The sequence below is a fragment of the Elephas maximus genome, chromosome 25 (assembly GCF_024166365.1).
Source record: "Elephas maximus indicus isolate mEleMax1 chromosome 25, mEleMax1 primary haplotype, whole genome shotgun sequence".
NCBI lineage: Eukaryota > Metazoa > Chordata > Mammalia > Proboscidea > Elephantidae > Elephas > Elephas maximus.
The window spans coordinates 18,900,217-18,923,368 of NC_064843.1; the positions used below are offsets into that span (position 1 = coordinate 18,900,217).

The following is a 23,152-nucleotide window of genomic DNA, read 5'->3' on the forward strand; positions in this document are numbered from 1 at the left end:
TCGCCCACTCAGGGCCAAACCTTTCACTGATCTAAAAGATGGGGCAAATCAGAAGCGAACAATAAGCTACGATTTTATCAGTTGCTGCTAAAACAGAGTGCTTAAACGGATACAACCAAACAGTAGAGCTTGTTTTTCCTTAAAGCCAAATCTATCAACAAGTTCTTACCCAGAGCTGGAATCTTACGTTGAGGGTTACAGGGATGTTTGAGTTCCACACTATTATTTCACGGAGGACCCTGAACTCAGATGAATGAATATCAAGTACTGCCTGCAACCCAATCTGTACCAACCAATGATATGAAGAATTCACATACATGATGCTCAGCTTATATTCAGAGCATTTAAAACCTGTTTTTAAAGAGGGCGGGTAAGGATGGAAAATCAAGATTATCTTCCAAACTGGTGATAGAAGACTTAGTACAGAGATCAGCTAAGCCAATTACAGGGTGGCTAATTTGGGATTATGAATGGCTCAGGAAGAGGGTTTCTCTCTTCTCAAGCCCTTCTAAAAATTTTCAGTAGAAACCAAATTCAATCCATATAGGTAATGCCATATAGAATAGTAACCAAAAACCAAAACCAAACCCACTCCGTCGAGTCGATTCCGACTCATAGCGACCCTATAGGACAGAGTAGAACTGCCCCGTAGAGTTTCCAAGGAGTGCCTGGCGGATTCAAACTGCCGACCTTTCAGTTAGCAACCGTAGCATTTAACCACTACGCCACCAGGGTTTCCAGGAGAGTAACAGATACGCATAACTCAAAAGTGAATCTGAATTTCAGAATATAATCAACAGTCACATTACAAACTACTTTTGTTTTACATAATCTTTAACAATGTTAAAGATAACTTTGAGTGGACACCATGCCTAATCTTTTCCTGCTTTCAGAATTAACTAATTTTTAACGTTACCTTCCAATCCACAGCCGTATATATATCCACACACAGTTGCAGTAATTCACATACAACTTGGTGTTTATCTTTTAACAATGAAAAGTTAAGGAAGCAAAGGTCTTGTTTTAACAGCAATTTTCTCCTTATCCCACTTTATACAATGCTGCGTGGTAAATATCTGGTGAGTTTTCACGTATTTTAAAACAAGAAAGTAGGCTTTATGCAAGTCTATCTTTATTTGTAAAAAATAATATACAACTAAAACTAATTTGATTATTTAAAATCAAAGTCCATTTAGTGATAACGTACATTTTGCAATAAAATTGTAGTAAAATACTGACATTTGATAGTTTAAACAAAGTATAGCATTCATGTAAAAATCATGTTGTAGCATGTAAAATTCAATTAGAAAATTCATAGTTCACAAAAGTCCATATATCTTGTTGACAGCTCATGAGAACATTATCATACATCTACTTACGATACAGAACAAAATTCACAGTCAGGCTTGACATTCAGTACCATAAAATTTTATGCTGAATCCACTGATATTTTTGTTAATAAGGTGCACTTGAAATAATCAATTCAGACTACCAATGAATTGATATTTTATTGTATAACCAAGGCCTTTTGGTTTTACAATATGTCTAATAATTATTTCGCCGATAATTTAAATGACAGAGATACAGTTAAAAACACCAGTGACACATATTCTCAGCAGGATAATTAAAATAAAAAGCACTAGCAGCTTTGATTTCCATTTTCATTAATATACACAAGATAAATTTGTATTTTACAGTTAAAATTTGTACAAAAAGTCAAGCCCTGAAGTATTTTTTTCCCCAAAACTTTAGATGTTACAACTTTGTTAAAAAAAAAAAAAAAAAAAAGAGAGAGGTAGTGTGTGAAAGTATTCTTACTTAAATGTTGAACCCCTGCACCGCTAACATCATAAATGAAATTTAGCCTTCTGAACATGAACATTATTTTGTCATTCTAGAGTCAAAATTTCTGAGGCTCACAGAACGTTAAAGCTGGAACGCCATTAAAAAACAGGAGTAGACAAATGGAAGAATTTCAGTGAATTCAACAAAAACTGCACGGTATCACATATTGCTGTGCAGTCCGTTAATAGTTCGGTGATAATATGTTTAGTGGTAATATGAACAAAATACACGTAAGTATTTTGAGTCAAGTGATCTTCATTTAATCAAGACTTTATTTCTTCTCATATTTTTACCATATAGAGAAAATATCCTTCAAAACGGAGTCAGTTGATTCTTCATTGTTTTAATAGCACACAATTGTTATAAAGGTATTCATACTAGCCCTACCATAAAATTAATTAATAAATAACTCTGGGAGAAATGTCCATAAGCCATAGGGAACTTATGTACACCATAATAGTCTTAAGTTCTATATACAAGCATACCACAGTGCTTGTGCCCACCGTACAATGATACATACCAAAGAAATCAGGCAACAAAGGAAAGTTAGCAGCCTTATTCTTACCTTGTTCTAAGTGGATGCACTGGAAGGTAATAAATAGCCTCATAAAATTAACAGTGATAAACTCTACCTGTCCAAGGTGAATATATTATTTCTCATAAAGTGTAGGCAGCGTTCCTAGAAATCCCATTAAGAAAATTCAATTTTTTTGTATAGAAAGTGCACAAGTTTGTCTTGTGTGTAAAAATCTCTTAAGTTTGGGTGCTTTTTTTTCCATCTAAAACAATTCAAACTACTTGAATACAATAAGAGAGTATAAAAGCACACCAACAAAACACAGCACAAAAACAAAAGGGATGCTTTTCAGTGAAACTGGGAATGAGGACAATAGGTTAAAGGAGAGGTCTCCCATATTACCAGTCAATGGGATTGCTTTTTAAAATATAAACTATACCTACATGGAATTAGTCCATAAATATGTAAGCTACAGGATGGACAGACACCAACTTGAACAACTGCTACAGAATTTCCTAGTTCAGGAACATAGCCCCAGTGCTTTATAATGTGAGATCCAACTCCTAAAACAGCCAACTGGTTTGATCTCTCAGAAATTAGGAAAAAATGCATTTCAGGAAATAATTTGTTACAATCAGCAACACGGGAACATTAAAAAATCAAAGTAAAATGCTGGGAACATATGAGCTCAGGTCCCCAAGGTACTGAAAGAGCGTCAGACTTCTTCACATTAGAATTAAAAAAAAAAACAGTTAACTGGGCTCTGCACAGCAGGTTAAATATGCAACCACTTCAAACGGAAATGATCCAGTCTTCCCTCCCCCAGAGTTCTGAAAATGTGCTCTAATATCCAGTTTTCCAGACAAAATAGCAAAAGCATGTGATTTCATTAAGCAAAGGCCCCACCGTTCACAGACTTATATTCACCTCTGATCCACCGGAGTTTGTATTAACAATTATCAAACTACTATTTTAATAACATTTTAAGCTTGCAATACTATTTTTCTCATGCCTATTCCGTATCACTGGCTCAGAGGTATATGCACACTTTAAACTAGCCAAACTTACAAGTCCCTGTGGCAGCCTCTCTCAGAAAACATTCTAACGACGGTTTCATAATGTTATGATTGTTCCATCTTCTTCTAAAAGTTTGTGATCTGGAGCACGTGTTTCAGATTCCGTGTTCGTGCCACTTGCTCCGGGTGCTAAATTCACTTCGTTAGAAGGAATAAAACCATTCTGTCCAGACTCGAAACTGAGTTCTATTTGTGCCAACGACTCCAGGCTCTCGGCAGCTGGCACAGCTTTAGGGATCTGCTGCGGTGCTCCGTTATCTTCAATAATTATGTCATCTTCATCACTGTCTTCGTCAAACTGAAAGCTTGATTCAGTCGGCTGTGTGTAGCCATGGAGACTGTTATCAGTAGACTGGCCAGAGCTGCCGGAAGTCCGACTGTTCCTAACAACATTATTCCTCTGGTTCGCTGGTCTCACTGTTATAATGAGGTTGCGGCTGTTTGCAATCATCATGTCTGTTACTTGATCAAGACTCTTCCCTGAAACTTCTATGCCATTAACTTCTAGAACTTCATCGTTAACAGCTAAGAGTCCTGTGCTTTGAGCCAGGCCTCCTGGGACAAGCCTGGATATGAAGATCCCTGGGACCTTCTCTAAGCCATGTGGTGTCACCCGGACACTGGAGCCATCCCGGATATAGAACCCTAGGGGTTTCTCTGTGCCGTATTTGTAAAGACGCACCCTACGATGTGTTTCTGGGAGAATATCCACATCTATAATGGAAGACACGGGTCTGAAGTCTTGGGGCATACTAATGACTATATGTGGCTTTTTTCTATGGTTGTCAGGACGCAATACATTAGTTAAGACATTCTTCTTCTTTGTTAGCGTGTCTGTACCAAAGGCACTGTAGTCTGCTTCTTCTGTTTAAAAATAAAATAGAGAAAGGCCGTGAAAAACACCATTTAACTGCAGTTGAATCTGTACAGAACTTTTGATACGTGAACAAACTAGTTAAATATTAGCTTATTCTAATCAGATCATAATGTAGAATAGTAATCAGATATGCCATACGAAAAAAGAACCACTAGGTGGCCCTCTTCAGCACACATCACAAAATTGTTTCTGGTAAAATATTAAATATAAATATATAAAAAAGCAGAACTCAGAACGATCACTGATTATCTTGTTCACTGCTTTATTATCAGCAGCAGTAAGTACTTGTCGCCATGCAAAACGAATCTCTCATGATGCATGACAACAAACCAAATTGGAAAAAAATGCATGCTATCCACCATTACCCTAGTACAACCCTCCCTTAGAAACAAAACATTTAAGTCAAGCTGCTGCATAGCAAACACAGGAATTTTGGTCTTCATGGCCACCATTAAAAGATTCTCGCCCTCAGTTTTCTGGAGGAATTGTTCATCTTTCATTTTCCCCCTTTTGAAAGAGACAGAAGTGGAAGATTTTAACGTCTTCCTTTACTGCGAGAAAATGGCAAGTGCAAAGGTATTCTGTCAGTGTGGGTGACAGCCACAACGGGAAGTAATGAGGACTCTGCCAAACTGGAGAACCCCTGCCCCATTTAACTGGCACAGCTGCTCCTCAGGTCTGGGCAGTTCTTTCTCCCAGGTGCTGTAGGAATTCATGTGGCCAAGTCCAATTTTTCAAGAGATGACAGAAAGCCATATTTTTGAGTAAAATCATCCCCATTTTTAAATGTTGACACCTAATTTAAAAAACAAATTAAAAAACCCTTGTTTGGATCAAATAACACATCCAGGGATTGAAATCATTCCTCAAGCCACCAATTTCTGCTCTCTGATGTAAACGACGGGAAAACAGGGCACCTAAACCCAGGTACTGTTAAATCATACAGCTGAAGGAAGACCATCCATTAATTTAAAAAATCGAATCAGAAAACAAGATGGAAAAAAAGAAACTAACCCAAGAGCAGACACAAATCGTGTTTTTTTAAAAAAACCAGAATGAGGGTAGAATGCTAAACATTGCCTTTGTCTAAATTTACATGTTTTCCCCCATTTCTGTTGTCAGAAGTCAATGAAAATGGAAACTAAAAAGTCAGAAATTTCCAGAAAAAAAAAAAAAAAACAGTAAAAATAAGAGACAAAGGCTCCTCATACAGAAGAACTAGTTCAAAGCCCCAGTCTCTGCTCCTGCTATAGACAACAGTAATATCACCAGCTTCACTGGCAAAGCCTGCCTCAGTTTGTAAAATCTCATTTAACCCTCAACCTCCCTATTGGTAAGAAATCATCACCTTTACTGTATAAGCAGGAAATTAAGAATACAGTAAGTCATCGAGAAAGAACCAGAACCCAGTTCTTTCCAGAACTAGAATTAGTTTCCTTGCTAGGCCAGTACCACACAACAACTTTACATAATGAAAGCTAAGTGTCAAACTTGTGTCAAACTACGGAAAGCGCTGCTGTTCTTTTCTGAAGCTGTCTGACCTCTTCAAAAACTATTCTCAGATTAGCATTCAAGGCTAGAAATACCTTATTGCAGGGGGGATACTTTTTGTCCTCACTTAGAGATTTACTTGTAATTTGGTTTTAAACATAAATCCATTAATACAAATTCTTTTGGCAAAAAAACTATCAAAAACAATTTTCTACTGAATGTGTTTTCTCAAAACCAAGCATTTTCATTTTAAAATAATCTATATGAAAGCCTACATAACAGTAAGAAAGGAATTTCCAGACCATACAAACATAACAAAATTAAGTTGCCCACATACCTACTCATGGGAAACCTGACCCAAAAACCCCCAAATCTGCATAATTTGGCATCACATCCAGACTCAGTTTGAATACTCTCTGCTAAATTCTCAAAAGCAATATGCCTCAGTACAAAGGCACCTTTGTTCTGCCATCTAGCTAATCAGTTTCCAGCCACTGGGAAAAGAAATATTTTGGCAGAAGGCCAGGGTACAGGGTGTTAGTTGAAAGTGTAAAGGTGAATGTCCACAGGGAATGGAAGTCGACTTTCTACCTGAGTATGCGGATCAGAGCACTAAGCGCGGAGGGAGATGCAAAGTTTGGAAACCTGATGCGTAGCCACCTTCCACTGGTACAAACCCAGGCTTATGCGACAGCTCAGGACATCTCGCTTACCCGGCCCAGCCCTCGGCTAACTGCGACAGACAAGGACCCACCTAGAACCTCTAAACAGCCAGATGAGATGTCTCACTTCCTTGCACATGTGCGTTCCTCAGAGGTGCCCTGCCACCCTCTCTGTGAACCTCTTAACTCTTTAAACGTTTGTTCTGAAACCCGTTATCTCGTTTTTTAACTCACAGGAGGTCATAAGTCACAAATCCAGACTGCTAAGTGTCCACTAGTGAGCAGCAGGCACGGAAACAAGAAATAAAGGCCTACCATGAGTAAAGTGCACTTCTGAGAAACCACACAGCTTTATACAAATCCCATCAACAACCCTGTGCAGAATAGACAAGAACAGCTCATGGTAGAGGCATCGAGAAAGCTCAACATGAGGTCCCATTTGACATACTGAAGGAGGAACAGGGAAGAATTAAAGAATATTTTTAATGTTCTAATCCAGTACCTGACAGCCTTTTTCTGTCAAGACCCAGAGAGTAAATACTTTAGGTTTTTGCAAAGCAACCACAGACAATATGTAAATGAGCACAGTTGTTTTCCAATAAAACTTTATTTATAAAAACAGCCAGCTGGGAGGATTTGACCCAACCCCTGCTCTAATCCAAAATGGTTAAATGAAACAGACTTGGCAACGTTAGGAGTTAAACATTACTTAAAGCAATATTCAAATTTTGAAGACTCATTTCCTATTATAACAAAAATGAATCATCAAATATTTAATGAGCATCTACTATATGCCAGGCATTGTGCTCTGTGCTGCAGACTTAAGAGAACAAAACAGATATGATGCCTGCCTCCCTGGTTGTCTTAGTTATCTAGTGCTGCTATAACAGAAATACCACAAACGGGTGGCTTTAACAAAGCCTCACAGTTTAAGGTGCTAGAAGTTAGAATTCAGGATGCAAGCTCTAGCAGCAGGCTTTCTCTCTCTGTTGGCTCTGGGGGAAGGTCCTAGTCTCTTTGAGCTTCTGTTCCTAAGTGATCGTCATGTGGCTTGTTATTCTCTCTTCCCGCTTGCTTTTAATCTCATTTATATTGAGAGACTGACTCAAGATATACCCCACACTAATCCTGTCTCGTTAACAAAGACAACCCATTCCCAAATGGGACTATAACTACAAGCACAGAAGTTAGGATTTACAACACGTATTTTTGGTGGACACAATGCAGTCTGTAACATTCTACCCTCTGGCCCCCCAAAATTCATGTCCTTGCCACATGGAAAACATTCACCCGAGCACATCATCATCATCATCACATAATCCCAAAAGCCTTAAACCAACTCCAAATCCAAGCTCCATTCTGGGGGGAAATTCCTCTTCCTCTGTGACATCTAGAATACAAGTTGTCTGCTTCCAAAGTACAACAGTGGAACAAGGTAGACACACGGCAGACATTCCCATTACAAACGGGAGAAATTGGAGGGAAAAGGGATAACAGGCACCAACCAAGTCCAAAACCCAACAGAACAATTTACCTTAGCTCTCAAGGCCTGAAAATAATCTGTTCTTTGAGACCATCTAGGCAATGACTCTACCCTCCACCTCTGGGTGTTGGTCTTGCCCTCTGGATTCTGGGTGGAGGCCCTCAGGAGTGACTGCTTAGCTCCCTGGGCTTTTGTTGTTGTTATTAGGTGCCAACAGGTCAGTTCTGACTCAGAGTGACCGTATGCAGAACAGAAAAAACACTGTCCGGTCCTGTGTAATCCTCACAATTGTTGCAATGTTTGAGCCCATTGTGGCAGCCACTCTGTCAATCCCCCTTGTTGAGGGTCTTCCTCTTTTTCACTGATCCCTCTACCTCACCAAGCATGATGTCCTTCTCCAGGGACTAGTCCCTCCTGATAACGTGTCCTAAGCACGTGAGACAAAGTCTTGCCATCCTCACTTCCGAAGAGCACTCTGGCTGTATTTCTGCCGAGAAAGACTTGTTCATTCTTCTGGCAGTCCATTATATATTCAATATTCTTTGCCAACACCATAATTCAAAGGCATCAATTCTTTGGTCTTCCTTATTCATTGTCCAGCTTTCCTAGGCATACGAGGTGAGTGAAAATACCATTGCTTGGGTCAGGCACACCTTAGTTCTCAAAGTGACATCTTTGCTTTCAACACTTTAAGGAAGTCTTTTGCAGCAGACTTACCCAATGCAGTATATCGTTTGATTTCCTGACTGCTGGTTCCATGAGTATTGATCGTGGATCCAAGTAAAATGAAATCCTTGACTTCAATTTTCTGTTTATTATGATATTGCTTATTGGTCCAGTTGTGTGGATTTTTATTTTCTTTATGTTGAGGTGTAATCCATTCTAAAGGCTGTAGTCTTTGTTCTTCATCAGTAAGTGCTTTAAGTCCTCTTCACTCTCAGCAAGCAAGGTTGTATCATCTGCATAATGCAGGTTGTTAATGAGTCTTCCTCCAAACCTGATGCTGTGTTCTTCTTCATATAGTCCAGCTTCTCAGATTATTTGCTAAGCATACAGATTAAGCATGCTGAAAGGATACAACCCTGACACATGTCTTTCCTGACTTTAAACCACACAGTATTCCCTTGTTCTGTCCCAACGACTGCCTCTTGGTCTATGTACAGGTTCCTCATGAGCACAACTGAGTGTTCTGGAATTCTCATTCTTCACAACGTTATCCATAATTTGCTAAGATCCACACAGCTGAATGCCTCCGCACAGTCAAAAAAAAAAAAAACAGGTAAATATCTTTCTGGTATATTCCGATTTTAGCCAAGATCCATCTGACATCAGCGATGATATCCCTCATTCCACGTCCTCTTCTGAATCCAGCTTGAATTTCTGGCAGTTCCCTGTTGATGTACTGCTGCAACCATTTTTTAATTATCTGCAGAAAAATTTCACTTGCATGTGATATTAATGATATTGTCTGATAATTTCTGCATTCAGAGAATGGCTTCAGGAAGCTGTTTTCCTAGTCCATCTGAGTCACAACCCCATCCCCTCAGTCCCAGCAGGCCCCTTTCTTCTGCTCCTTGGGCATAGCAGCTCCACCCACTCAGCTCTGGGCAGGGGCCCCATCCCGCTGGCACAACTTAATGGCAGCCCCACCCTCCAGAACCGAGCTGGTGAAGATCTGATTCTTTGAAACCTAGGAGGCTGTGGCCCCACCCTTTAAGAGCCAGGAGACGACCGTTTTGACCCTCTGAAAACCAAGAAGGCCCTGCTTCCTGTGCTCCTTCCAACAGCTCTGCTGATTTCTCAGCTACTCCAGGGATGATCCTTTTCTTTGCCTGGAGGACAAGAGATGTAGCTCCTTTGGCGTGTTTACTGCCTGTGGAATTCCAAGAGGCAGACAGTGTTCTTTCCTTTCATTCTCTTCTCTGTCTCCTTCAGTCTAAGCCGGTAGGTTTTCTGCTGTGGTAGTTGGTTAGATCCATCAGTCACGCGATTCATCTCTAACAGAAGTTTGAGTAGCCACATCCTTGGTGACCATTCTAGGTCATGTGTCCTTAGTTTGTACAACAGAATCTCCAAATCTTTAAGTTCTGTTTTCACTGTACACAGTTCAAGTTCATGTCTTTCCTCTCATATTTCATTATAAACGGCAAGGAGAGATCATGCGGCCCCTTTAAGATCTTGCTTAGAAATCTCTCAGCTAAATATCCAAGTTTACCACTTACAAGTTCTACCTGCCACCAAACATCTGAACATAATTCAGACAAGTGCTTTGCCACTGCATAAAAAGCATCACCGTACTTCCACTCTCCGATCACACGTTCATCATTTTCTTTTAAAGCCTCACGAAAAGCACATTTAATGTACATGTTTCTATCAACATTCCGTTGCTGGTGCCATACGTATTCTCTAAGACAACAGAGGCTGTCTCTACAGCTCTCCTCACTTTCTTCTGAGTTCTCACCAGAACTGCCTTTGACGTCCGTAATTCTCTTCAAGGCAATCCAGGCTTTTACTATTAAACTAAAAACCAAACTTGTTGCCATCGCGTCAACTCTGACTCACAGCGTCCCTACAGAATAGAGTAGAACTGCTCCACACGGTTTCCAAGGAGCAGCTGGTAGATTCGAACTGCCAACCTTTTGGTTAGCAGCCATGCTCTTAACCACTGGCCACCAGGGCTCCAGGCTTTTACTTTTAGGTACCTTAAAAGTCTCCCATCCTCTATCCATTACCCAATTTCAAAATCGCTTCCACATTTAGGTATCTGTTAGAGCAGCACTCCTACTTCTTGGTACCAAATTCTGTCTCAGTTCTCTAGTGCTGCTGTAACAGAAGTACCATAAATGGGTGGCTTTAACAAACACAAATTTATTCTCTCACAGTTTAGGAAGCTAGAAGTTAACATGTAGGGTGCAGGCTCTAGGGGAAGGCTTTCTGTTGGCTCTGAAGGAAGGTCCTTGTTTCTTTTGAGCTTCTGCTCCTGGATGCCCTTCATGTGGCTTGGCATTGCTCTTCCCCCATCTCTGTCTGCTAGCTGCTTGCTTTTAATCTTTTATATCTCAAAAGAGATTGACTCAAGATACACTCTACACTAATCCTGCCTCAAAACACACCATACACTAATCCTGTCCACTTAACAAAGACAACCCATTCCCAAATGGCACAGAGGTTAGGATTTACAACACATATTTTTGGGGGACAATAACAATGGTGCTTATAAGGTGGAAGAGAGGAGGCAGGAGCCGGGGACCAACCAGAAAGACAGATCTCCTGGAATGTGTTAAAGTTTGTGGACTTCAGCCTAAGGGCAACGGGAAGAAAACCAAGGATTTTAAGCAGGACAGTGATGGTAATCTCAATGGCTACTGCAGTAATTCAGGATGGTGCCTGGCCTGGAGCAGAGGCAGTGGTGATGAGGAAACAAATATGAAAAATAATCAGATGACAGTTTTAAGAGGGTTTGTGACTGGCTGAAAAATAAAACGTGACACCCAGGTCATAAGCAACTGATGTCATATTCTAAGATAGTAATCCCCTATTTCTTCTTTATTTTTTAGGTCACACCTTTTGTTTTTTACAATTTGCTTTTAAAATGTACATCCCTTAAACCACTTTTAAATTAAATTGACTCATTAAAATGTAACCTTAAAATATATCTACAAAATAATGCCCAGTGCACAGAAAAGGTCAAAGAAATGATTTAGGTGCCCCGTTACAAGTATACGGGCCACAAGGGCACGGACTACATGAGGTCACATTTAATGCAAGGCCCTTCTGGTGTTTCCAGCAAATTTTGGATAAGTCTAAGAAGTAGACATATTTGTCTGACACCATACAAACGCAGATTATGATACAGTGAGACGTTCTGGTGTAGATCTTCTGATTAGATCTGGCAACGAGTTGGTGCCATAGGTATCAACAGATCCCAGACCAGCTGATCACCATGACCAGCTGGGAAGCTTTTAAAAATTACACATTTCCTTGGCCGTATTCCAAACTTACAGGATTGACCTGGGTGTTTTTAAGAGGTGTGGCCATATTTTCTAAAACTGTTTAGTGCACAAGAGCAACCTAACAAGAAGAGAAGAAAAATTCTGTTCTGTGCCTTTTCTTTTCCTTCTCTCTAATAAATTGTGGTGTTACTCTAAACTCCAGTGGGGGTGGAGGTTGGCAAAAGACCTGGGAATTCCCTTTACGAAAATAACATTTACGATACCAGGTTTTTTGTTTTGATTTGCTTCCGGGAAAACAGAGCACAGGGTTTTCTTCTAACAATTTTTTTTTTTAATATAATAAAACTTTTCAAGATATGCAATACAACACTAACTTCAAGTTTAAGCCATACACATTAAATCCTGAGCTTTCACTTCAAAGAAACTTATTTAGTAGAGTGTATCAGATTTTAGAAGATCACTTGGGACAGAGACTGGAGGAACGCCCCAAGGCTACAGCCCCCAGACGCTCTGCTAACTCAGAACTGAAGCCATTCCTGAAGCCCACTTTTCAGACAAAGATTAAAAAAAAAAAACAACCAAATCCAGTGTCGTCGAGTCGATGCCGACCCATAGCGATAGCGATCCTGTAGACAGTAGAACTGCCCCACAGAGTTTCCAAGGAGCACCTGGCAGATTTGAACTGCCGACCTCTTGGTTAACAGCTGTAGCACTTAACCACTATGCCACCAGGGTTTCCAGACAAAGATTTTTTTTTAATCTTTGTCAAAAAAAAAAAAAAAAGACAAAGATTAGACAGGCCTATAAAACAATAGCAGATGTGAGGAATGTGCTTCTTAGTTCAGCCAGATATACGAGACGAAATGGGCAACTCCTGTCCAAAGGCAAGATGAGAAGGCAGAAAGGGACAAGAAAACTGGACAAAGGGAACAAGGAACCCAGGGTGGGAAGGCAGGGGTTGAGCACACTGTTACACCGCAGGAATTACAACCAATATTACAAAACAATTTGTGTACAAATTTTTGAACGAGAAACTAATTTGCACTGTAAACTTCCACTAAAGCACAAAAAATGAAAAAAGAAAGAAGACCACTTGGTCTCAAATCATGAAATTTGTTTTTTAAAAATCACTTGATACAATATTAAGTGTTAACTATTGCCCTGTGGATTCCTTAATTGGAGTCAACAAGCCAAGAAAGCTGAAAATGTAAGATGTAACTACGCTTAATGTCATGCTTCATATCAGTTTCCTGAACTTAATGTTCATTAAGGTTCACATAAAATCAGCCTTCTACTTAAGCATCTGTTGAGCTTTGTTTAAAAAAAAAAGAAAAAAGTATCAATAGGAATCACATGGCACTGTGTTAAGTCTGTCACCGTTTAGGCGCTGGGGATGCAGTTGTAATAAATGAGTTAACACGTGGGTAAATTAGGTAATTCCATGTCTTCAGAGAGCAATCTGGTAAAGGTGGGAGGGGGGATTGCTTTAAGTAGGGTTAAAGACGAGACTTCTCTGAGGAAACTGTTATTTCAGCTAAGGAGGATCTGAAGGATGCGGAGGCAGCCACAGAAAGGCCTGGAGGAAAAGTGCTCCTAACTAAAAACAATGCAACAGCAGGGACAGGAACAGGCTTACCAAGTTTGAAGAACGGAAAGACTGCCAATGTGGCTCACTGACTGTGATGAGGGAACAAGAAAATGGAGGAGGATGAGGTTGGGAAGCCCAGATCAGGAGGATTTTATTCTGGTTGCAATAGGATGCCAGCAGAGGGCTTGAAGTAATAACAAGTCAACCCACTTGCTTTCCATTTATTGCTAAATTCATACTTGTGTTCAATTTATAGTTTTTAAAACTAAAATCTTTCTACTGAATGGACTATTTCTAATTTCTTTTTCTAATTTTAAGGGTTACTGTGTTGGTAATTCTGCCTCAATTACACAGAAAACTTTGGTTCACATATACGTATTTCTAAATTGCAACTCCTAGATCAAAAATAAAAACCTTCAAAGGGCTCGAAAAAAACATAGGAAAAAGTCCAATTCCAATTTTAAGGCACCCAGGAAATAACAACCTTAAAAGGAAACAGAAGATGCTAGATAATCACTCTTAAAAGATGTTAGGACTGATTCCACGACCACGTATTGCAATTCCATTAACAAAAACGTGGTGGTATAACGCAACTTCCATCATCTTTCTAACAAAGGGGATGATCAACAAAAATGTATCAGATAGCTCTAGTTTTAAAATAGTTATTTTATATTTACATACACATTCTAAAGAACAACTGAATTTTTAATGAAAATTACAACAAGACAGACCTGTTATTCAACATTACTATTTAATGTATTCTGCTCAAATTGCCAAGTTCCACTCAAATGTTTTGTCCTGTACTCTCCTATACGGACATCTTCTTTCTCCAGCATTCTATACATAGCTTTCCAAGGTCCTATTCCTGATCATCTGTCTCACCTTGCCATATTTCAGCTATCACTTTTCAGCAAACTGTCAAATTTTTCTTACAAAGCTCCGGTCTACCATTTTCAATTTCCTGTATGGCATGCCCAACTCGCCAGCCTTATAAGTTTATTTGTTCCAAGATCAAACTCATAATTTTCTTTCCCAAATCAATTTCTCTTTCAATTTTGCGTGTTTATGGCACTATCCCAGCCATCAGGCTCAAAGCCATAAAGCTGCTCTTTGCTAGACTCCCCTTCAACTCCATACCACTCAGCTGTGAGTGCAATGGCTCTCAAATATTTCCCTTTTATGTTCCCACTGCTCTGTTCCTGAAGGAGTACTGGTGGTGCAACAGCTAAGCACTCGGCTAACCAAAAGGTTGGCAGTTTGAACCCATCCACTGGATCTTTAGGAGAAAGACCTGGCCATCTGCATCTATAAGGATTACAGCCCAGAAAACCCTGTGAGGCAGTTCTACTCTGGCACTTTGGGTTGCTGTGAGTCCACTTGACAACACCCAACAACAACAAACTCTGTTCTCACCTCTCTCCTCTACTGTGGCAGCTTCCAGCAGCATCTCCACTACCTGCTCTTGTTCTCTGCTGTAAAAGACTGCTGCCCACTCCTTCAGCCTTAACAGTCAAATTAATTATGTCATATCCCTGTTAAAATTATCTGTGGTATCCATCTCAGGGGTCTTTGGAAAAATTTGTGTGTGTGAAAGCATTTTGTAAACAGTCAAGTAATGCAGACATAAGTTACTCTTGGAGGTTTATTTTGTTGGTGGACTTTAGTTCCTCCAAATCCAGAAAAGCGAAGATGCATAATCAGTGGAATTTCAAAGCCCTGGGAGTGGTCCAATGCTTATCAACTGATTGGAACTAAAGCTTCACTTCAAGGGAAATCCCTACCCATTTTCACAAGCAAGCTGAGTTTTCACAAGCTGATTGGTTTACTAACAGAGTAAGACTTCAACTATCCCACCAATACTGTGCTCCCTGCTCTGATAATGGCTTCTCAAACCTCTCAATTTACCCAAGAGACAGGAATAAATGGCAGACACCACAATTCCTATCAGAGATACAGACGTACAGGATGCCACAATATTAAAAAAATAAAAAGTCTCAGGACTCAAAATACATTTGAAAATGCTTGCCAAGTACAACAGTTATTACTTTTTTTTTTTGCTAAACGAATATCAATGCTTACATTCGTCCAAAATAATGACTTGCTATCTAATTTTCCAGATAATTAAACTAATAATTTTACATTTTCCTATGGAAAATATCCTAAAAGGTGAAAGAAAAATTTTACTGGGTGCTGACTACACGCCAGGCACTGCACTTGGCTTATTTAATTTTCACAGTAATCCTCTATGGTGTTACAGTCTTTCTATAGATACAGTCCGTGAGACAGAGGAAGATTAAATAACTTTCTTCCACATATTTATTAAGTAGTAAATATAGGATTTAGAAGTTAGCGGCCACCAAAAAAGCTGGAATGTCTCTCTGCCTCCAAAGCCATATGATTTCTACCATTTTTCTGAATGGGCAATAATCCATTCAATCAAATGAAGATTCAATAAATTCCTAATTTATATAAAGAACCTAAGAGGTTAAAAGTAGTAATTAAAAACACAAATTTTCTAAAGTACACTTAGTGAAACGTAAAGATATTAACTGAACCAACAATGACAAATGTTTTAACCCACTTGTTAGTTAACACAGCAAGAAGATACACACAAAATGTTTATTCAGTAAGTTTGTGGCAAAGTCTGTGTATCCTACCAACAGGAAACAAACTACCTCTATTTCTAAAATAATTTTTATTAACAGTGGTACTTACCCTTCTTTTGAATAAAAATCCTAAGCAGTGGGTTGGCTGTTGAAACAGCTTTGTGGTAATTATCATCGTTATTTATAGGTAGTAAGTCCCCATGGATGTCTGCATAGCCTACTAAAACGTCAACATTGGGTATCTTATGAACATGTTGCAGTAATCCATAGAACTCCTCAAATTTTCCAGGTTTTGATCTTTCCAGTGAAAAACGACGAAATTCAGCTCCAAACTATAAATACAACAAACATGTAAAGTTCAAAAAACAAACATAAGTAACAGAAAATGCCGTAAAAATATTAACAAACAGTATTCCCCTTAAAGCAACAGTCTATTGTCAGAGAAACTTCATTAGCAGGAGATAAACCTGCATAAGAAAGGCGCAGGAAGGTACCCTCTCACTGCTGCAGCTCTGAGGGGCGTTCCCTTCAAGAGAAGCAGTTCAACTCAATCCCTGGGGTACCTGCCTCTCTGGGGACGTTCCAGCACAGTGACTCAGCTCAAACCCTGTCTGCAGACCACACCCTGACAGCAGTACTCTCCTCACAAAGGCCACAGGGTACCAGAGATGTGCCCAAGTCCTTACTTTGAGCATTAACAAAAAAGCATCTAAGTTTCCTCCCCCATAAAAGGAACTACGATTTCACAGGATGTGGCATGGATTAATAGCAAAATATACAAAAAGGGTTTTGAGCTCCTTGGCATAAGGTACTATTCTATCGGAGGTAGGTACATAAAAAATAGGCCTAGAGCTAAGAAGCATCTTCCCTATGTTAAAGCCAAAAGAAGCTTCACTAATATATCAAATATATGCCCTACAATTATCCAATTATAGAAACAAATGTTTATGTAGCTGGCACAAAGCTAGGCCCTAGAGATTTCAAGGCTCAAGCTTGCTCCAGAAACTCACCAATTAGTGGGTAAAGAGAATAATTACACCATAGAGGTATTAAGGGATCACACAAATGGGGAGGATGGCAACCTCCATCATACCCAATGTTTCTCTTCATAGTTCTGACACTCAGATTGGCTTCCCCACTCCAGAATCACACCACTTGTCTCCAACTGCCAAATCACTAACGTCGTGCTTATTCGACACACAAAGGACTGGCTTCATCCAGTCCATAATAAGCACGATTTATAACTCTCTATGGGACTACCATGGCATTTCCTCAAATGTGGAAACCTAAGAAAGGCTCATCAGCCTTCCTCAAAAAGTTGTCCCAGTCACTTAAATTCTGGAAATGCTACACAGTCACCGTCTCAAGAATGGCTGTGCAAACCAGCATATTAAAGGCTGTTAACTCCCAGAGTTGATTTTTTAAAAAAAATTTAAGCAAATGCTTCCCAAATGTGTCTGACCACTGTACTCGTTTTCCCTCTAAGTATCTATTGTTAGTAAGAAACTCTAATGTACCCCTGAGACAGGGCCTTAAGCACCATGTGGGGAAAGTCCCTACCAGAATAATTTCAGCAGTTTACCAACATGTCAATTCATTTTCCCAAGGGCCCTCCAGGATATCTGGATCCACTGCTTTTGCTGGTCATCCTCCTTGCTTATACCCAAACTACCCGCTCATTTTAAAGTAAAATTCAAACACACTAAAACCACCTCTTCCCTCTAATAAATTTAAAAGTTTCCAAAACACGTTGCTGAAACATAAACACTGACATTTATCAAGAAAATAAGGCGACTCATACCTAAAGCTCTCAAAAAGTTTAGTCACACCTTCACATTTCAAAATAAACAAACACTCAGGGAACACCCTTCATATCAGAGTTAGTCTTCTGATGTTATCAAAAGTCACGGTTTCTCCGCATCTTCTTTACTCTGGCATCACAACGTGGAATCCCTACTGCTTTCTGACTCACCCACAGGGTTTATCATTTCCTCTGGTACATGAATGGGAATGTTGTTGTTCTTAGTTGCCTTATGTGGATTCTGACTCATGGGGACCCCATGTGTGCACAACAGAACTCTGCTCCATAGGGTTTTCAAGGCCGTGACCTTTCAGAAGCAGATCTCTAGGCCTTCCTTCTCAGGTGCCTCTGGGTGGGTTTGAACCACAATCTTTTGGTTAACAGTCTAGCACTTAACCATCTGTACCACCCAGAGACTATAAATGGGAATGACATTTAGTAATTGAACATTTTAGGGCTTCGATGTTTTTGCAAAAGCTCTGCATGAAAATTCTTTGCTCTACGTTCTTCTCTTGCTAAAATGGTATGATTAAAAACAATGGGAAACTGTACAGCTTCACAGTAGTTGTGCCTTTTTGCAAATGTTGGCAGGAAAAAAACAACAGAAATCGTTATGCTTCTTGCAGCAAAACAAAAGGTTAAGAGAACTTTTTACTACATGAAGTAAATACTAGGAGTTAAAATTCAGACCCAATCAGCAACTATTCACAAAGGAATTATTCACTGTGTGCACCATTTATTTACAACTGTTTTTTAGCCCCATCTATGGGTTGGGTGGGAGTTTGTCCGGCAACAAATTTTTATGAGTTTGTTCTAGCAGCCCTGGTGGTATAGTGGCTAAGAGTTCCGCTGCTAACCAAAAGATCAGCAGTTCAAATCCGCCTGCAGGTCCTTGGAAATCCTATGGGGCAGTTCCACCTTGTCCTAAAGGGTCACTGTAAGTTGAACTGTCCTGGCCATCCTGAATGTGTAAGGATTCTCCTTCCCCAGCATCAGATGGCATTCCAGAAATGCAAACCTAATGTTAATATTCTGTTTGCCCAGGAGTCACAATGAAAAAGAGGAAGACCCTCAAGAAGATGGACTGACACAGTGGCTGCAACAATTGCAAGGATCGTGCAGGACTGGGCAGTGTTTCTTTAGTTCTGTCGTACACAAGGTTGCTGACTTGATGGCACCTAACAACAACATAATTAACAGTTAGGAAGTTTTATGGTTCAAACACTGTTCCAAGGTTGAAGGACATCATTGTGTTTGTTAAAAACTTTCCTAACTCTGGAGAAGCAATTAGGAAGATAAATCAGTTACCAAAGGAAAAAAATCACATGGCAGCACTATCACCAATCTCACCCTAGTGATTCTGCGCCGTCCGTTATTTTCTTATCTGCACCATTTTCTCTCTCCATGAGCGAAGATAATAAAGTTGAAGCTACTGTTTTCAATGCTGAAGAAAAAAATCCTAAAGCGTGGGTCTGCACACTACCAAGTTTTGTTTACCAGCTTAGTGATCAGTTTGTAAAAAGCTGAGATAGCACTAAAGCAGTGTAAAAGGAAATACTGTTTCGAAAATATGTCCAGATGACTAAATCTCTGATGACTAAGATGACAACTGCTTCATTTAACACATATTTAAAACATAAGGTGTCAGAGACATACTACATGTCCCTGTGTGCCATGCCGAGTTACCAGCAGCCAGAATAACAGTGGGACCACTTCATTCAGTGCCGGCTCTCAGGATGCCTTGATTCTGTTAAAGAGATCCGGCTCACTAAAGACGTGTACTATGGCAGGTCCGACACACAACATATAGTTTGGCCACAGTATATGAAAGATTCACAAATGAAGAGCAAAAAGCCTGAAGTTCCAGTTCCCAAGTGTTCAAAGTTTCCCAGTACCAGAAATAACTTTCATTGTAATTATCAGTGCACCTCGACTGAGCCCTACTATCAAATCCCTACTCATTTTTTCCTAAGATAAAAAACTAAAGACTCACCACCAAGATTAAGACCACAAATTGAATTTTAAGATTAGGCAGTATCACAAGTGCTTTTCTTTTCTTAACCTCAACTCCCACAAACCCAAACTACATTTATAACAAATCTGGGACGAGAAAGCCCAACCAATGGGCAGGGACACTACCACCACCAGACTGCTAGAGGAAAAGCTCTGCAGATTTTGAGTCATCTTAACCCTTTAGTTCAAGCAAGCCACTTCAATGTGCTACAACGGTTCCAAGGAGGACACAAGGAAGAACCTATTTCTTAAATTGCTTATAATTACAGAACGGTTCCTTAAACTAGTGCCTATCCTGATAGGTGAGTTCTTAAAGTCGCAAATAAAGTTTAAAAATGAACACATTTACATATTCTTGATGTGGTTCTCAGTTACAGCAACTTACAGAACTGTGTTTATCAGCCCTAGACAATAAAAACTATTCTACCCACAGGCTCCTGGAAACTTTCCTTAATTCCACTGCACTTCGCTCAAATGGCTTCTTGATTGTGCATTCTAACTAGTTTTACATTCAACGTGCTTCGTTATTTTTGAAGGTGATATGCTTTTATTTTTCTATTCTGTGTTCTGCTCTTCCCAACTGTATTCTAAATGTGCTCAGGGCCTAGCGAGTGAACTTTTTGTATTCTGCAGTGCCTGAAAGTGATTCTCTGAAACAGCTTTAATCAAGGCTTTACGGTTTTATCACAAAACCAGAGCTTGGGAAAGTCATAACCCTTCTGAGCCTCAGTCTTCTCATCTGTAAAACGAGAATGGGGCTAGATGATCTAAACTCCTTTCGGCTCTTCAATTCATGGAATGCTTGCTGAAAATGTTCCCGCAGCTGCCGATCACCTTCAAATTCCAGTTCAAAACCCCCTTTGGAAAGCATTCCTTAACTAATCCCTACAGACTGTCCTGCTCGCCCGGCCTTGCAATTTAGGAATTCAGTTGATACGGAGGTAATTATCCCCAGATTGGCATACCGTTCGTAGGTCAAGGGTGAAAGCACTTGATGTGAAAAGGTAGAACGACGGAATGAAAAGAGCATCCAGACTCAAACTGTAAAGTACCACTCAAACGTAAGGTGATAGTGCAAATTTTACAGATTAAATGCATACCAAAGTTAGTGCTAGAAAAATTCCTTGCAGGAAACATAGCTCACTTGAAAAGGGCTCTTTAGTACACTGGGCTCTTTCCTTTGCCACCGGATGATCCCCTGAGCCACGAAGGGGTAACTTTATATGACCATGGGATATTCCAAATAGCTTCTACTCGTCAACCCAGTACGCAGAATTTCCCCCAAACCTTTCCTCCCACACTGTACTCAAATGCCTCCGCATCCTCGGGTACAGATTGGGCCTCACTCTCATTCTGGAACAGGACTGAGACTAAGTGCTCCACTGGGTCGTCCTATCAGGGCCAGGAGCAGATACAAGCCCTCGCCCGTCCCCTTCTCAGCGAGTTTATTATCCGCCACCGCCTGTCTCCAAGTCCCACTACCCCGCACCCCGCCGTCCCAGGCACCGGGCAGCTCCCCAGGCGGTCCCTGCCGGGCCCCTCGCCTCCCCCGAGCCGCGTTCGCCGCCCTCCGCCCCCGGCTCTGGCCTCCCCGTGTCCCGGCCCCGGCCCCGCCGCTTCACCCTGCCGGGCCCCGCGCACCTTGCTCTTCACCTCCATGGTGCCCAGGTAGCCGCTGCCCGCCCCGTGCCGGTGGCTGCGGTTCATGCTGAGCGCCGAGCCCGCGGCGGCCTCCTCCGGCCGGGCCACCGCACAGGAGAGCGGGGAGCGAGTGCGCGGCGGGCGGGCTGGGGGGGCGGCTGTGGCCCGGAGCCTCCTCACTGGCACCTGCACAGGGGGCGGCGGCGGCTCCCGTCTTCGCCCTGAGCCCCGCTCTGCTGGCTCCTCACGCGGCGGGATCGAGGGTCGGACTGGCGGCGCGGAGGGCGGGGACGCGGCTCCCTCCCTCGGGCCTCGGCGGCGGCCGCGACGATGCAGGAGGAGGAGGAGGGGGCGGAGCAGAGGCGACGAGCGCCGCAGCCTCGCTCCCGGCAGCCTCCGCCGCGAGCCCGCGGGCGCGTCCCCGAGCCCAGTGCGCGCGCTCACCTGCAGCCTCCGAAAGGCTCTGCAGACCGCGCTCCGCCCACACCCAATGGGAAGCGCGCACCTGCGCCCGCGGCGCCAACCAATCGATACACGCCTCGCTCAGCTCGTGGGCGGGCCGCCTACTCGAAAATTCCGCCCACCGAGGCGTAATTGGTCCAGCGCTGCGAAGGAGGGGCGGGATCACCTGGAGCCGGGGGCCTCCCCTCTGGACTCAGCAGGAGAGCCGGGGGGCGCATGCGCAGGCCACGGAGTTTCCGCCCAGGGCAGGGAGGGTGCGAGAAGGCCGGCCGGAAGCGCGAGCGCACCTGGAGAAGGGCGACGGTGGGGGGCCTCCTGCGCACGCGCGGGTGCGCCGGAGCGCGCCTGGTTACTGAGGGCCCGCTGGGAGCTCGCGCCGCGGGACGCGCGCCGACTCCCCCGACTCGGGTGGTCGACCACGCTGAGGCTCCGCGGGGCCGCTAGCTTCCCGCCGGGCCTGCCCCGCCGCCAGTTTGGGTTGTCGCAGCTTCAAATCGACGCTCGGCCTCCTGTTTGCGTCTTTTAGGCGTCCAGATGCAACTCTTGGTTGCAAAAGCCAAGTTTTCCCGCCTCTGCAGGAGAGACTGGTGGTGAACCTCAGGGCCCTCGGGGCTGGGTCTTGTCGAACAGAGTTTCTGTGCCCTGCACCATTTTAAGTGCGTCAGGTCCCAGCACTGAATTGGCGCCGGGAAGGGAAGGAAGGTGGGCTCAAGTCCTAGGTGCTCTCTTCGGGCCCAGCCTCCGAGGGCTTTTCCTAGGCCGACCCTTCTGCGCTTTTTTTCGGTTTGTTTCTCTTTTTAACCTCTGAAGGCTCCCTTTTCCCACCTCAAGCCATTTCTTGGCCATTTTGCTGTTTCCCCAAATGACAGCGTCTGGCTTGTGTGTGTTTCCCGAGCAACGGAGCTGTGTCCCTGAGTAACGAAAGGCCGTATCCTTTTCTCTAAATGCACCAGAGCTGGGATTTTCCCAGGCAGACCCTGTTTAGCATTAGCCAGGCCGGGAAGGTGGGACCCTCTGAAAATTATGGCTGGAGAAGACCCCCTCCCCAAGTCTCCCCCTCACGAAGTTTTCCCCCTACGCAAGGGCTACCAAGGCCCGCCGTAGGATTGCTGCTTCTCGAAGGGCTGTTGAACTTCT

General features: G+C 42.1%; 1 protein-coding gene across 1 annotated transcript; it reads right to left on the minus strand.

Moving 5' to 3' along the window:
• Positions 1-1,768: 1,768 nt before the first annotated feature.
• Positions 1,769-21,993, minus strand: PARD6B (par-6 family cell polarity regulator beta). The gene is made up of 3 exons (XM_049869617.1): positions 21,554-21,993; positions 16,208-16,430; positions 1,769-4,302 (listed from the first exon to the last, which is right to left on the minus strand). Exons 1-3 carry the CDS (start codon positions 21,617-21,619, stop codon positions 3,476-3,478), a joined length of 1,116 nt encoding a protein of 371 aa, XP_049725574.1. The 5' UTR covers positions 21,620-21,993; the 3' UTR covers positions 1,769-3,475.
• Positions 21,994-23,152: the final 1,159 nt, after the last annotated feature.

Excerpts from the sequence above, each read along its gene's own strand:
- PARD6B (XM_049869617.1), bottom strand. The coding sequence starts at position 21,619 with ATGAACCGCAGCCACCGGCACGGGGCGGGCAGCGGCTACCTGGGCACC. Across the intron at positions 16,431-21,553 it reads CCATGGAGGTGAAGAGCAAG|TTTGGAGCTGAATTTCGTCG; the intron begins GTGCGCGGGGCC and ends TTGTATTTATAG. Across the intron at positions 4,303-16,207 it reads GATTTTTATTCAAAAGAAGG|AAGAAGCAGACTACAGTGCC; the intron begins GTAAGTACCACT and ends ATTTTTAAACAG.